This window comes from Symphalangus syndactylus, chromosome 23 (genome assembly GCF_028878055.3).
Source record: "Symphalangus syndactylus isolate Jambi chromosome 23, NHGRI_mSymSyn1-v2.1_pri, whole genome shotgun sequence".
NCBI lineage: Eukaryota > Metazoa > Chordata > Mammalia > Primates > Hylobatidae > Symphalangus > Symphalangus syndactylus.
In genome coordinates this window covers 60,007,557-60,022,360 of record NC_072445.2, presented here as the reverse complement: position 1 = coordinate 60,022,360, position 14,804 = coordinate 60,007,557, and the positions used below count along the sequence as shown (strand labels likewise).

The window sequence follows — 14,804 nt, the reverse complement described above, 5'->3', positions numbered from 1 at the left end:
GTCTACCATTACTGCTTAACTTAGGAACGCTCTGCTTAGGGAGAGGTCTGTGCTAAGCAGAGTGTTCCTAAACGTAACTGAGCTCATCAAAGGGATGCCTGTTCCCATGTTCAGGTATCAGTACACATCGTGCTTTGATACTTGGGCTGTGCCCAGTCAACGCACTGAATGATAACATTAGCAACACTCAGGGGACAAGTTTCAGATGGTACTCATCAAAGTTAGATATTAACTGCCAAAAAATGAACAAGATAATTTCGGGTCAAAAGGAAACGTGCTCTCTTTGCCTTTAGATACACCCGAAGGTAGTTTTGCTAAGTCAAAACAATCAAGATTGGAGGAAGAGATTGCTCCGGGATCCCCTTTCTCAATAACAGAAGAAAGAGAGTTGCCAGGTAACATCATGCACCCAGCCAATGGTTCAAGTAGGAGTGGGATAAATGGGTCAGCACAGGATGTAACAACATGAATTACAAGGGAGGTATAGTTTTAAGATCATAGTAGCTACAAAATCCAAAAAACTAAGCTTTTGTGCTTTCGGAGACAAGTAAATTGTTGCACAAATTATAGGTAAAAGCAAGTGCCATTATCCCCTAGCATTTTTATTTCTTCCTCTTAACTCTTCCTTCTGGCAATATTCAGGGCCCAAGGGTTCCTAAAGTTGTAGGTCTCTGATCTAGTTGATAGTTATTAACCAAATTTTTGTGTGAGAAATAGCTATACCGATTAAGAAGAATGATCTGGAATGTCTGCATGTTTGAGGCTGGCCTTCTGGACAAATGGTACCACACATTTTGAAACAAAGGGCTCCAACCCAACAGATTTGAAAGCATTGATTCCAGACAGCCTGGATTTGAATCCAGGAGCTGCTGGTATGAGCATGCAAAACTTATGCGAGCTCTGTTAAACAGGAATCCTGACAGTACCTACTTCACACCATTTTTGTGAGACTTAAGAGAATTGATGCTTGCAGATCCCTCAGAACAGCACCAGACCCCTTACAAGCCCTCTGAAGACTGGCACCCAGAAGTGGTTACACCAGAGAAATACCCTAGCCGTATGTCCTCCTTAGAACCTCTTACAACACCTTGGCCTGCTTCTTAGACAAAATGTCAGTTGCCCCGATTTAAAGCGCTGGGAAGGTTTGGAAGAAATGAGCACTTGCCAGAGAGTGAGGTCATGTCCGGGCAGTCAGCGGGGCTTCCATGGTTCGCATCTTTGCTTCCAAATAACTCATCCTCTGGGCAACTGATGAATTGAGCAAGTCTACTTTGAACGCTTTGTTAGTTTTATTCAATGTTTTATTTTTGTTTTCCAGAAGGAATTTCCACTTCATCCCTAGAAGTTGTGCCAGAGAACTTGAACGGTTCTGCCATTCTCCCAACCTTTGAAAACTTCACTAGAAAACTGAAAAGAAAATACGAGGTAATAGTCCACAAAACTTAAAAAACTAGAGCGTTATGAATCTGTAGAACATTATGCTAAGTGAAATAAGCGAGACAGTACTGCATGGTCTCACTTATATTGAAATCTAAAAAAAGTTGAACTCAGAAACAGGGAGTAGAAGGGTGGTTACCAGCGGTCAGGGTTAGAGGAAATGGGAGATGTTGGATGGAGCATACAAACTTTCAGTTACAAGTTAGTAAGTTCTGGAGACCTAAGATACAGCATGGTGACTATAGTTAGTAATAATGTACTGTATACTTGAAATTTGCTAAGAGAGTATATCTTAAGTATTCCTACCACCCCCCAAGAAGATAACTATGTGAAGTAATGAATATGTTAATTTGCTTGATTGTGGTAATCATTAAAAAAATTTTTTTTTAAGTAGAGATGAGGTCTCACTATGTTGCCTAGGCTGGTCTCAAACACCTGGGCTCAAGTGATCCACCTGCCTTGGCCTCCCAAAGTGCTGAGATTACAGGTGTAAGCCACCAAGCTTGGCCTGTGGTAATCATTTCACAGTTTATATGTATATCAATCATCTGTATACCTTGAATACATAACACTTTTGTTTTTAGTTTTTTAGAGATAGGATCTTGTTCTGTTGCCAAGGCTGGAGTGCAGCAGTGAAATCATAGTTCACTCTAACCTTGAACTCTTGGGCTCAAGTGATCCTCCCACCTAAGCCTCCCGTGTAGCTGGGACTACAGGTGCATGCCACCACACCTGGCTAATTTTTTAAAATTTTTTGTAGAGATAGGGTCTTTCTGTGTTGCCCAGTATGGTCTTACACCTCTGGCCTAAGGTGATCCTCCTGCTTCAGTCTCCCAAACTGCTGAGATTACAGGTGTGAGCCACCATACCTGGCCTGATTTTTATTTGTCAATTATACTTCAACAAAGCTGAAAAAGAGGAAAGAAGGAGAAGGTAGTTCATTATGAATTTAAAGTAACAAGTTCATATTACTTATCAATGCTGTTGTTAACCTTCATATGTGAAAGTGCTTCTAAATGTTTGGGGAGGGGTATTTGTCTTAGCTGTGGTCACTGCTTTTCAGTCTTTGTGAATTGTGGTTTGTATTTGTAAGACAGCTATTCCATGTCCATTTACCCCAGTGGGACCAAGTGGACCTATGTGTAAATCATTGGTTTCATTGGTAGCATTTTCAGACAACTGAACTACCAGAAAGCAATGATTTGGTCACAGTGATAGACAAGGAGGAGGGGAAGGAGGGAACCAAGTGGGCTAGAGAGGAGTCTGGGGCCGGGCATGGTGATTCATGCCTGTGGATCCCAGCACTTTGGGAGGCCAAGGGGGGAGAATCGCTTGAGGCCAGGAGTTCAAGATCAGCCTGTGCAACATAGTGAGACCCTGTCTCCACAAAAAATGTTTTTAAAAATTAGCCAGGCATGGTGACATACACGTGTAGTCCCAGCTACTCAGGAAGCTGAGGTAAGAGAATTCCTTGAGTCCAGCAGTTCAAGGTTACAGTGAGCTATGATGATGCCACTGTGCTCCAGCCTAGGCAACAGAGCAAGACCCTGTCTCTATTTTTTTTTAAAAAGAGCAATCTGAGACAAAGATGGAGGTGGACTGTGGGTTGGTGGTCGGCTGAGTGGTGGCAGACCTTTGAGACACTGTGCATATAGCCCATCCCAAAATCTTGTCTACAAGACGAATATTGGAACCATTTCAGTCTTTTCCTTTTTTGTCCTGTTACTTATAATCCCAAATGACTTATTTATTAGTACATTTGAGAAAAGTATATTACTCTAACCAATATTCATTTAACTAAAGATCTCCAGTCTTATTTTCTGTGATACTAATGTAAGCCAATTAGTAATAGAAATTTATTCATAGTATTCATTATGTGTATTGGTAGCATATTAGGCCATTCTTGAATTGCTATAAATAAATACCTGAGACTGGATAATTTATTATTATTATTATTATTATTTTTTTTTCAAAAAAAGAGGTTTAATTAGCTCAAGGTTCTGCAGGCCATACAGGAAGCATGGCACCGGCACCTGCTTGGCTTCTGGGGAGGCCTCAGGGAGCTTTTACTCATGGTGGAAGGCCAAGGGGGAGCAGGTGTGTCACATACGGAGAGCAGGAGCAAGAGGCAGGGAGGTGCCACACACTTTCAAACAACCAGGTGTCACGACTCGCTGTTGTGAGGGTGGCACCAAGCCATGAGGAATCCGCCCCCATGACCCAAACGCCTCCCACCAGGCCTCACTTCCAATATCGGGTATTACATTTCAACATGAGATTTGGGTGGGGGCAAATATGCAAACTATATCAGGTAGCGTAAGTGTAAATTTTTCTATTTCAGCTTGTTCTGTATTGGTCCTGAACCTGGGGTAATACCTGATAGGTGTATAGGATGATGCCTGATCACACTTGTTTAGCACTCACGTTTGCTATGAATATTATTACATGCTGGCAGCATCTTTTTAACACAAAGCATATACTCAACTTATGTAATTATATTAAACTCAAATGTGATCATCTTGTTATTGTTGTTATGATTTAGCTTAGGTACAGAAAGCGTCCACTTAATTCAGAAAATGCAAAGAAAGCACCGGATTGCCTAATAAAACTTTTAAACCAGATGCAACTGTTCAGGTAAGTTTTAGGTTTCAAAACAAGGTCATGGAAGTATGATCACTCACCAACAACGTTTATCTCATGACCACTGTGCTAGGGCCCTGAGGAGTTGGGGCCTGAGCAGATGTGAGGATTGATACATCATTTAACCCTTCTGGGTTTCTGGTTCTTCATTCATATGATAAGGGTTTGAACTAAATGTCCTTCTTAAGCCTCTTCATGGTCTACCATCATACTAAAATGCTCTTCTTAAAAAAATTATTATCCAGCTATGAAGACAAGGCAAGCATGGATATATATGTTAAAAATGCTGGCTAAATATCCATACAGTGGTCTGTTATTCAGCCTTAAAAAAGAATTAAATTCTGACACATGCTATACCGTGGATGAACCTTGAAATCATTATGCTAAAGGAATGAAGCCAGATAACAAGGGACAAATGTTATGATTCCACTTATATAAGGTGTACCTAGAATAGTCAAATTCATAGAGGCAGAGAGTGCAACAGAGGTTGCCAAAGGTTGGGGAAAAGAGGAGCTGTTGTTTAATGGGTACAGAGTTTCTGTTTGGGTTGATGGAAGAGTTCTGGAAATGAATAGTGATGATGGTTACAAAACATTGTGAATGTGCTTAACGCCATTGAATTTTATACTTAAAAATGGTTAAAAGGGTAAATATTATGTTATGTGCATTTTACCACAGTAAGAAAACACCAGCTGGGTGTGGTGGCTCACGCCTGTAATCCCAGCACTTTGGGGGGCTGAGTTGGGTGGATCACCTGAGGTCGGGAGTTCGAGACCAGCCTGACCAACATGGAGAAACCCTGTCTCTACTAAAAATACAAAATTAGCCAGGCGTGGTGGTGCATGTCTGTAATCCCAGCTACTCGGGAGGCTGAGGCGGGAGAATCGCTTGAACCTGGGAGGCGGAGGTTGCGGTGAGCTGAGATCATGCCATTGTGCTCTAGCCTGGGCAACAAGAGCAAAACTCTGTCTCAAAGAAAAAAAGAAAACATCATACACATACAATACACATATTTGCATGTGCACACACACACACACACACACACACACCCTTATGACCATGTAACAAGAAATACAATGGTGCCAGGATTTCAGAGGGATGAGGAAGGGGAGTGGAGGGATGGGTTTCTGTAGTGATTTGAGTTAATTCAGAGTGACTACAATAGAAGTGCTTCCTGAGTGAGGTTTTAGAAACAAAGATTTGAATGGCACAGGGAAGGTGAGAGTAGAAATTGTTCCTTGTTGGAGAGAATGGCCTGTAAATGAAGGAAGTGAAGAAAGGAAAGGCAAGTTGATTTGCTTAACTGAGACAGAAATTTTCTTAGGATGGAATACATTATTTGAATAGAAATTTTTACTATTTTTCAAAGTCTGGTGTGCATGCAATGTCCTTTGAATGTCAAAGCAAGCCCACGAAGGACTTTGGATTTGTGGAATTCGCATGCTCTTTCAGGGGTACACAGTTATCTGTGTATTCACTCAGCAAATGCACACTGGGCAACGTCGGATACCAGGCCCTGTGCTTGGTATGAGAGTGAGGTGAGGACGAGTTTTAGGTGCTTTTCATTGAAATATTTGACCTAATAGAGAAGGCAAACTATAAGCAAGCAAATAAGAAAATAACAAATAAGCAAATATGACCATTAGACAAAGAATGGTGACTCTTAGAAATGTTAGCGCTAAAATGTAGATGTGGGAAAAGAGTGTATTAGCTCATTCCTGACCACAGGGTTCAGAGCCAGCTTAATGCAAGAGAAAGGGGAGCAAGTGGAAGGTAGGAAGGGATGGGGAGCCTCAGTCTCATCTTCCCTGGAGTCATCTGTCCTGTTGTTCTCTACTAAAAAAAAAATCAGCTTCCTCTGTGCTGCTGTTGAAAGATGACCTGAGGCCAGGCACGGTGGCTCACGCCTGTAATCCCAGCATTTTGAGAGGCTGAGGCAGGCGGATCACCTGAGGTCAGGAGCTTGAGATCAGCCTGGCCAACATGGTGAAACCCTGTCTCTACTAAAAATACAAAAAAATGAGCTGGGCGTGGTGGCACGCGCCTGTAATCCCAGCTAGTCTGGAGGCTGAGGCAGGAGAATCACTTGAACCTGGGAGGTGGAGGTTGCAATGAGCTGAGATCGCGCCATCGCACTGCAGCCTGGGCAACAAGAGCGAAGCTCTATCTCAAAAAAAAAAAAAAAAAAAAAGATGACCTGAGAGTTTGCATAGTGAGGTTTCCAGGTTGGGGATGAGCACGCAGGGAGGGGAGGGAAGAGAAAGGAGACACCACATGTTCCCATGACAAGAAATGTCTGGAGAAGAGTCTGAAGTATCCTTGTAATCAGATGACTTATTAAGAAAGTCTGCTGTCACATCCAAGCTGTCCCAATGATATTTACTGCTTTTATGTTTATTAGACTCAATAAACTAGAGAGCTTTCAAAATTTGGTTCTTCAAGAGTTGAGCAGTCTTAAGAAGGATATTCAGGCCCTGGAACACCTTGAGAGGGAGGTTCTGGTAAGTTCGTTTTGTCTGGAACATTTTCTGACTTCGGATCTTTCCCAGGGAAAAATAACGCTAACTACTTAAACAAAACTTTTGTTCAATCTTAGGAATTCTGGGGGAAACAGTCTGCTGATCTGCAGTCTTTCCATGATCTGCAAGTGCTGAGGTACTTTGAAAAGTGTTCTTTCTAGAAGAATCTTGGTCGAAGTATGAGGTAATGCTTTAGCTAGAGAATGGGCAGTTGGTGACGGTAAAATTACCCCCATAACTAATGAAATAGCTGCATCTTTTGAAGTGGCCACTTCTGTGGCACCTCCCTGAGGACAGAGTGCGGCTAATGATACCATTTGAGAAGCGTAAATCTTGAAAAGCCTGATGTCCAATTTTCTGTGTTTTTTTAAAATCCTGATTTTTTTATTTTTAAGCAGTATTTTAAAAAATTAAAATGGTTAGATTTTGAGAAAAATGTATAGGTTTCTAAGTAAACAGTTTTCAGTTTTATACAAATGTTCAGTTATATACAAAATTGTGGTTTTGATAGACTATATTCTGTTTTACTAATTTACACATTTTTTAATACAACAAATGGGTTGATCCTGCTGTGGCTCCCTGCACTGTAATTCATCAATGCATCCTCTGGGGCAGCTCTTTCTATCCATTTGGGATATCCTCCCATCTTCCGGAGCCCAAGGAAGGGGAGAGTTGAGTCTGGATCCTCTACTTCTGCCCTGTGGGAAAATTCTAGTGTTCTTTCCCACTCGAATAATCAAAAGGAATCCCCATATAAATTTATAATAGTTAAAGCTTTATCTTCCAATTGAGAATCAGCTGCTTTCATGGAAATTTAAGGCACATGGTTTTAGGAAGGATATTCTTCTGGTCATGCATATATTTCAAAGCAAAAAAAAAAAATCTTTTAAAATTTGAGTTATCCATCCTGACTTTTACTCCAGTTAACACAGTTAATGATGATGACTGTATGAACTATTTCCATAATCCCTCACACACCGTCTCCCTCTGTGTATAATTAAAGGTGATGACACCTTTTAAACCATCTTCACTTAATACCCATGGTTGGTAGTGAGTGGTTCTCCAAGGTCTTAGAATCAAGACCTCTTTATATATTTAACATTTATTGAGGATCCCCAAAGACCTTTTGCTTATGTGGATTCTATCTGTGAATATTTTTCATATTAAAAATTGAGACAGATTTTTAAAAATACACTTATTTTAAAATAACGATAAACCTTTTCGTGTTGATATAAATAACAGATTTTTATGAAAAATAACTAGACTTTTCAGAACAAGAAGCCTGTGGGAAGAATAGCATTGTTTCATGTTTTTGCAAATCTCTTTAATGTCTGGCTTAACAGAAGCCAGCCGGATTCTCGTATCTATTTCTGAATTTAATCTGTTGTGAGTCATGTAGCCTTTGGGAAATTCCCCTGGACATTTTTGAGGGAATAAGAATTTAAAAAGCACATAATGTCTTAATGTTATTATTATTACCAAAATAATTTTGACTTCACAGAACCTTTGGTTTCTTAGGGGTTCCCCAGACACACTTTGAGAACAGCTGATAAAAAGCCACACGTGTTAAGCACTAGAGAAGATTATATCCCCTAGTCTTCCGAAACCTGGGGGATTCATTTATTTTGACTAAATCCCCAATGTTAGGCAACTTTCTCTTCAAACATTGTAAGATATTAATTACTATTTACATTCATCTCCCTTGATAACAGGTCCCTGTGTGAATTTAAATACCTTAAAAACAACCATCTCCTAAATATATCTCCCTTGGGGTTTTGCGTTTGTTCTTTTCTCTTCCAAACACCTAAGAAAACTTTCCTCTTGCTTGCCAGTGAGGGATGATGGTGATTCTCTTAGCTCACGCTGAGTGCTTATGGGTGCCTGGCCCTGGGCTGAGTGCTTGATGTGCAAGGGCCTTACAAGAGGTTAGTAAGCCTCATTCAAGGTCAAACAGGTATCCCCTGTCTGTCCTTATCTTATGTTTTCATGTCAGTGATGGCCTATGTGTTTTGTTAAAGAAATGAAAAGAATATCCCTCAGACTGGATTATTTCAGCCCCTAGCTTAGAACTACAAGGAGTTAGGGATTCAGTGTTTTGATGGTGCCCATGAAATACCTCTGCATGTGTTGTGGGCCAGTGGTACTGACAGAGAATGCATAAAATGGAATCAAATGAACATGTTAATCTCTTATGTTAATATCCTGGGTTGTTGGTGTCTATAATTAAATAATATAATGGTCTGTGAAATAACTCTGATATGCAGATATATCTAGATGTATGTTCTTGTTTTTAAATTGCCTAATGTGAATATGGTAAGAGATAGACCAATTTCTTCCAGGTCCAATTCAACTCAGACTTCATAAGAAAGCCAAAGCCTTCTTTTATGATTGCAGCCCTCAGGTAGGTGCAAAGATTTGCATTGTTCAGTGGATGTGAATTGGGGTCAGGGCAGGGGGCAAGCTCTAAAAGATACTGTAATGCTTTGTTCATATGACATCTCTGCAGCGGAGCTTCTCCTTTTTTTTTTTTTTTTTTTTTGAGACAGAGTCTCACTCTGTTACCCAGGCTGGATGCAGTGGCATGATCTTGGCTGGATGCAGTGGCATGATCTCAGCTCACTGCAAGCTCTGCCTCCCAGGTTCACGCCATTCTCCTGCCTCAGTCTCCTGAGTAGCTGGGACTACAGGCGCCCGCCACCACGCCCAGCTAATTTTTCGTATTTTTAGTAGAGATGGGGTTTCACCATGTTAGCCAGGATGGTCTTGATCTCCTGACCTCGTGATCTGCCTGTCCTGGCCTCCCAAAGTGCTGGGATTACAGGCGTGAGCCACCGAGCCCAGCAGAGCTTCTCCTTTATAGCAATTTCTCCCATTTTAGAAATTATCCTTTTGGGTGTGGGTCATTCCTTCAGTAAGTGTTTATAACTGAATGCTTACCGTGCATCAATCACTATGATCAACATAGAGATACAGGTTGAGTATCCCTCATCCAAAATGCGTGAGACCAGAGGTGTTTTGGATTTCAGATGTTTTTGAATTCTGGAATATTTGCAGAATATGCACTGGTTGAGCATCCTTAATCCAAAAATCTGAAATTCACAATGCTCCAGTGAACATTTCTTTGACATTGACATTTTAAAAATTTTGGACTATGGAGCATTTTGAATATCAGATTTTCAGATTAGGTGTGTTCAACCTGTTCAGTGGTTAACACACAAACGTGTTTAATGGAGGCAACCCATTAAAAGATACATTTTTTGAAGGAAGATAGAAAAATGGCAAGTAAACAAAACAATGACAAGTGCTTTGAGGGATATTAACAAGGTGCTTTGGCAGAGATCAGTGGTATGAATTATCGGCTTAAGATAGGCTGCTCATCAAAGGTCTCTCTAAGGCAATGACATTTAAGATGAGGTTTCAAGAATAAGAAGAAACTAGACTTTTGGTTTAAAGTAACAGGGTCAGGTGGGGTCATCTTTGAGAAACAGTAAGGGAGGCAGTTATTTGAAGTGAAGTTGGGAGGATGGTAGACTCTCAACGAGGTAAGGCTTCATTGGCCATGTTGAGGGGTTTGAATTTTATACTAAGGGTTAGAGAAAATATACGTGGTTTTTGGTGAAGGTATTGATTATCCTAATCTAGGAATAGAATAGGATAATATAATCTGATTTATATTTTTAAGAAAATTACTCTAGATGCTATGTTAAGAATTGATGGGAGGAATAAAGACTGGAAGAGGAGAGTCCAACCAGTAGGCTTTTTGTGTCCAAGATGGTGGTTCTAAGCAGGAGGATAGCAGTGGAGGTGGTGAGAAATAGAGAGATTTCAGATATACTTTGGAGCTAGAGTTAATAAATTGCTGATAGCTGGAAGCAGTAGGTAAAGGAAGAAGAATGAAGTCAGTCTCCTAGGTTTTTGTCTTTTGCAAGGAGATGGATGGTGTTGCCAGTTAGATAAGGAAGACTCAGAGTGGGAAGAATATGTGGGTCAAACAGGAACTACAGTTTATTTAACATTTTAACTTGCAGATGTCTGTGCACATCCAAGTCTTGATGAGAACCTGGAGTAACTGGGCAATTTTCCAGGAAAATACAGTTTAACAAAATGGACTTCTAAATAGATGGGAAACCTTAGCAGACAAATCTTCATAGAAGAGAGAGACAAAGTTGTCACAGCAGTACCCTACAAATATGTGTATGATCCAGATTACATTACAGAGGAATTCTACTCGTTTTTTAAAAGAAGGATAATGTTAGTGCTGCTCAAACCATTCTAGCACATAGAAGATTAAAAATTTCATAATTTTAACATAAATCTTGCATTACAATGTCAAAATGGAACAAAAATTGCAAAGAGAGGTACAGAACAATCTCACTTAAAATAACCACTCTAGGCTGGGTGTGGTAGCTCATGCCTATAATCCCAGCACTTTGGGAGGCCAAGGCGGGTGGATCACCTAAGATCAAGAGTTTGAGACCAGCCTGGCCAACATGGTAAAACCTCATCTCTACTAAAAATACAAAAATTAGCCAGGCGTGGTGATGGGTGTCTGTTATCCCAGCTACTTGGGAGGCTGAGGCAGGAGAATTGCTTGAACCCAGGAGGCAGAGCTTGCAATGGGCTGAAATCATGCCACTGCACTCCAGCCTGGACAACAGAGCAATACTCTGTCTCAATAATAATAATAATAACAACAAAAACAATAACAACAACAACAACAACCACACCAAAATTCTAAATAAAGTATTAGCAAACAGAATTTAGCAGCATATTGTCGTGACCAAGTGAGATTTATTCCAGGAATGCAAAGATGGTTTGATATTAGAGAATCTACTAATACATTAATTACCAATAGATCTAGGGAGAAAAATCATTATGATTATCTTTATTTCCAAAAGCATTTGAAAATTCTACATCTGTTTTTGAATTTGCATAAAACCTAATAAAATAGTAGCGACCAGTTACTCTGTAGTATGATAAATCTCAGTCCAAAAGCCAGTATTCTGCTTAATCTTGAAATTCTAAATGCATTATCACTAAAATCAGGACCAATGGATGGGAGATGGAATAACATAAAGATGTCCACTCTGCCTAAATTAGTAAAAGAATTTTTATTCCCCAAAGCCCCAGCAGGGTTATTTTTTGAAAGTTGACCAGCTGATTCTAATGTATAAGGACAAGGAGAGGGGAAAAAGTAGATAGAACATGACTGAAAAACAAATTAGAAAAAAGAGTGCTGGTACAAGTCCAAAGCAATTAGAAGGGAGTTAATAATGAGTTTCAAATCTGAAACAAACAAAATGAAACCATAGGAGGAGGAGTAAAACCAAACCTGGTTCTTTAGAAAGACTAGATGCAATAAACAAACTTCCACTTCAGACTGATCAAGAAAATAAAATGATAGAGAAGGCACAATTGAAATTTTGAATGAAATGTAGAAATAACCAATTCATAGAGGCCTTAAAAAGCATAAGAATATATTAGAAACAGCAATATGTCAATAAATTTGAAAACTTAGATGAAATGAACAATTTTCTAGATGAATATCATTGAAATGTAGAAATAACCAATCCATAGAGGCCTTAAAAAGCGTACGAATATGTTAGAAACAGCAATATGTCAATAAATTTGAAAACTTAGATGAAATGAACAATTTCCTAGAAGAATATGTATTACCTAGAATCATAATTAAAGGAATTAAATTGGTGGTATAAAAAGTCCATCCTTAATTTATAAAAAATACATCAGGTCCTGATATTTTTAATATAAGTTTAATCAAATTTATAAGGAATAAGTAATCCATAAACAAATGATTCCAAGGAGGGGAAAAAAGAAAGCTTCCCAGTTTATTTTAGGAAGTTTCTATAACTTTGATACCAAAACAGGACAAGGACAATCATGAGAAGAAAATTATAGATCAGTGTCAAATGAACATAAATACAAAAATGCTAAAAATTTAGCAAACATACTCCACCAGTATTAGTTATGTGTATGGGTGGAGGGTGTGTGTGTGTGTGTGTGTGTGTGTGTGTATTGAGGAGAAAAAAAGAAAAACCATTAGAAGTAGATGGATATCATACATGCAAGGATGGTTTAACATTTAAGAATCTATTAATTTATTTTTACCCGATCAATAGAATAACCACATACTTATTCTAGTAAATTCAGAAAACACGTTTGATAAAAATTCAGCACCCATTCGTGAGTAAAATCCAACCAATAAACAATAAAACTCTTAGAAAATTAGGGATAGAATGTCTGCAGTAACACTGAACTTAAGGCGAAACATTTAAAATCATTAACAATAATTTCTTTTCTTTCTTCCTAGTTAGCATAGTGCTGATTCTAGTAACTTCTGGTTGGCCTTAAGTGCCCTTTTGAGGTTTGTAATGAGCTTTCTTGCATGATTGTTCTCCAGCAAAATTCTGCTCAGATTCAGGTGTAAAGAAAGTAGAGAGAAGGCTTCATCTAGGGGAGTGGTTTTGCCAGAATCCAGAGGCAATCTCAGTCCAAGAAATTGAGGGTGTTTGCTCAGGAGTTGTTAGAGTGATGCACTTTAAGCCTGACTGGGAAAGAGAAATTGAAGCCATTTCCTTCGATGGACCCGTTATCAAGTAATGGGTTCAATGGATGGGCATTTCCAGTGGATAAAATTGTCCAGGTAAGCAAGGAGAACAAGTGATGGCGAAAGGCCAGGAAGATGTGGTCAGAATGTGGGATGTTGAGAATCAAGACATCTATGATGATAACAGGTTGGGGTGCACATAGCTGTGGTGGCACTGAAGAAACTGCTAGAGGAGGGAAGGAGTTGAAGAACCAAGAAGCCAGAGCTTGAAAACGGATGCTTCATGACAGTGTTGTAATTACTGCTAAGCTGATAGAAACCAGGGCCCAGGGGACAAAGGGGCCAGGAGGTTGATAGTAGAATGCAGATGGATGACATAAACATCAGCGGGGAGGTTTCTGTGAGAGTCGGAGTCATGCCCGTGTGTGGCAGTGGGGAGCAAGGAGAATGCTACCCCTCTGCCTGGCCGGGAAGTCGTGAGATTTCAGAGGAAAAGAAGCTTTTAGTTGAGTCAGGGTGTCAGGGGAGGTGATACCTTCAGAAACCAGCCATGTTTTAGTTAAAGAGGAAAGGAAATATTTTCTTCCAGAAGAGGCTGAGGATATTTGTTTGCTGCTGACAGATTGTAGGGGCAGGAGAGGAAGACCTCAGGGAATGGGGAAGGCAGGGAAGAGCAGTAGATTAGGGTCCAGGAGGAGATGTACACACAGCATCAGGTGAGGGAGTCGGGGATGATGACTGTCGTTCAGCAGCTATTAAAGCAAGGGGATCTGAGACCAATGGAACTGACTGAGCTTTTCGAAGGAGGGAGCTTATAGTTATCACTGAGAGCCCTGTGTTTTGCTGAATGGTCCATCAGCTGATGGTGTTACCACTTCGTGAGTTTTCTGGCAGAGTCATGGGGGATCACAGAGTAAATAAGTATGGAATGTGTGAGACAACCACCAACTATTCTGTTCTTAGATGCAGTCTTTTTAAGGACAGCAACCCTCCCACCCAGTTGGATTCTTTGAATATTATTTTGTTCATTCTCACAGCATTTAATAATAGGGCTTTTTATACAGATATCCACTTGGGGATTTTCTTCAATTTCGAGGTCTAAAGTAGATTTCGTAAGCAGACCATATCCAAGTATATTTTTATAAGGATGTAATTCTATTTACCTTGAAGAGTATAGTAATTATTTTTGCAAAACATGTATTTAGTTTAATTTTAACTTGAGAGTAAATGGAGTAGGTGATTTTTTTAAAAACTGCTTTCATGTACAAGACTGTGCTTTGTTATTTTTGACCTGATAATTTCCCTTCTAGGAAATTATCTTTTTTTTTTTTTTTTTTTTTTTTTTTTTTTTTAAGATGGAGTCCAGCTCTGTCGCCCAGGCTGGAGCGCAGTGGCATGATCTCGGCTCACTGCAAGCTCTGCCTCCTGGGTTCACACCATTCTCCTGCCTCAGCCTCCCGAGTAGCTGGGACTATAGGCGCCTGCCACCACGCCCGGCTAATTTTTTTTTGTATTTTTAGTAGAGATGGGGTTTCACCGTGTTAGCCAGGATGGTCTCGATCTCCTGACCTTGTGATCCACCTGCCTTGGCCTCCCAAAGTGCTGGGATTACAAGCGTGAGCCACCATGCCCAGCCGGAAATT

The 14,804-nt window shown here is 39.9% G+C and overlaps 1 protein-coding gene across 1 annotated transcript in view; it reads left to right on the top strand.

Moving 5' to 3' along the window:
* SYCP2L (synaptonemal complex protein 2 like) overlaps positions 1–14,804 on the top strand; it is a 232,546-nt gene that overhangs the window by 199,146 nt on the left and 18,596 nt on the right. Inside the window, exons 28-33 of the mRNA XM_063632394.1 lie at positions 294–395; positions 1,319–1,425; positions 3,980–4,071; positions 6,479–6,578; positions 6,674–6,732; positions 8,936–8,997. Coding sequence (XP_063488464.1) covers positions 294–395; positions 1,319–1,425; positions 3,980–4,071; positions 6,479–6,578; positions 6,674–6,732; positions 8,936–8,960 — 485 coding nt within the window. The 3' untranslated portion in view covers positions 8,961–8,997. The remainder of the gene's footprint in view (positions 1–293; positions 396–1,318; positions 1,426–3,979; positions 4,072–6,478; positions 6,579–6,673; positions 6,733–8,935; positions 8,998–14,804) is intronic.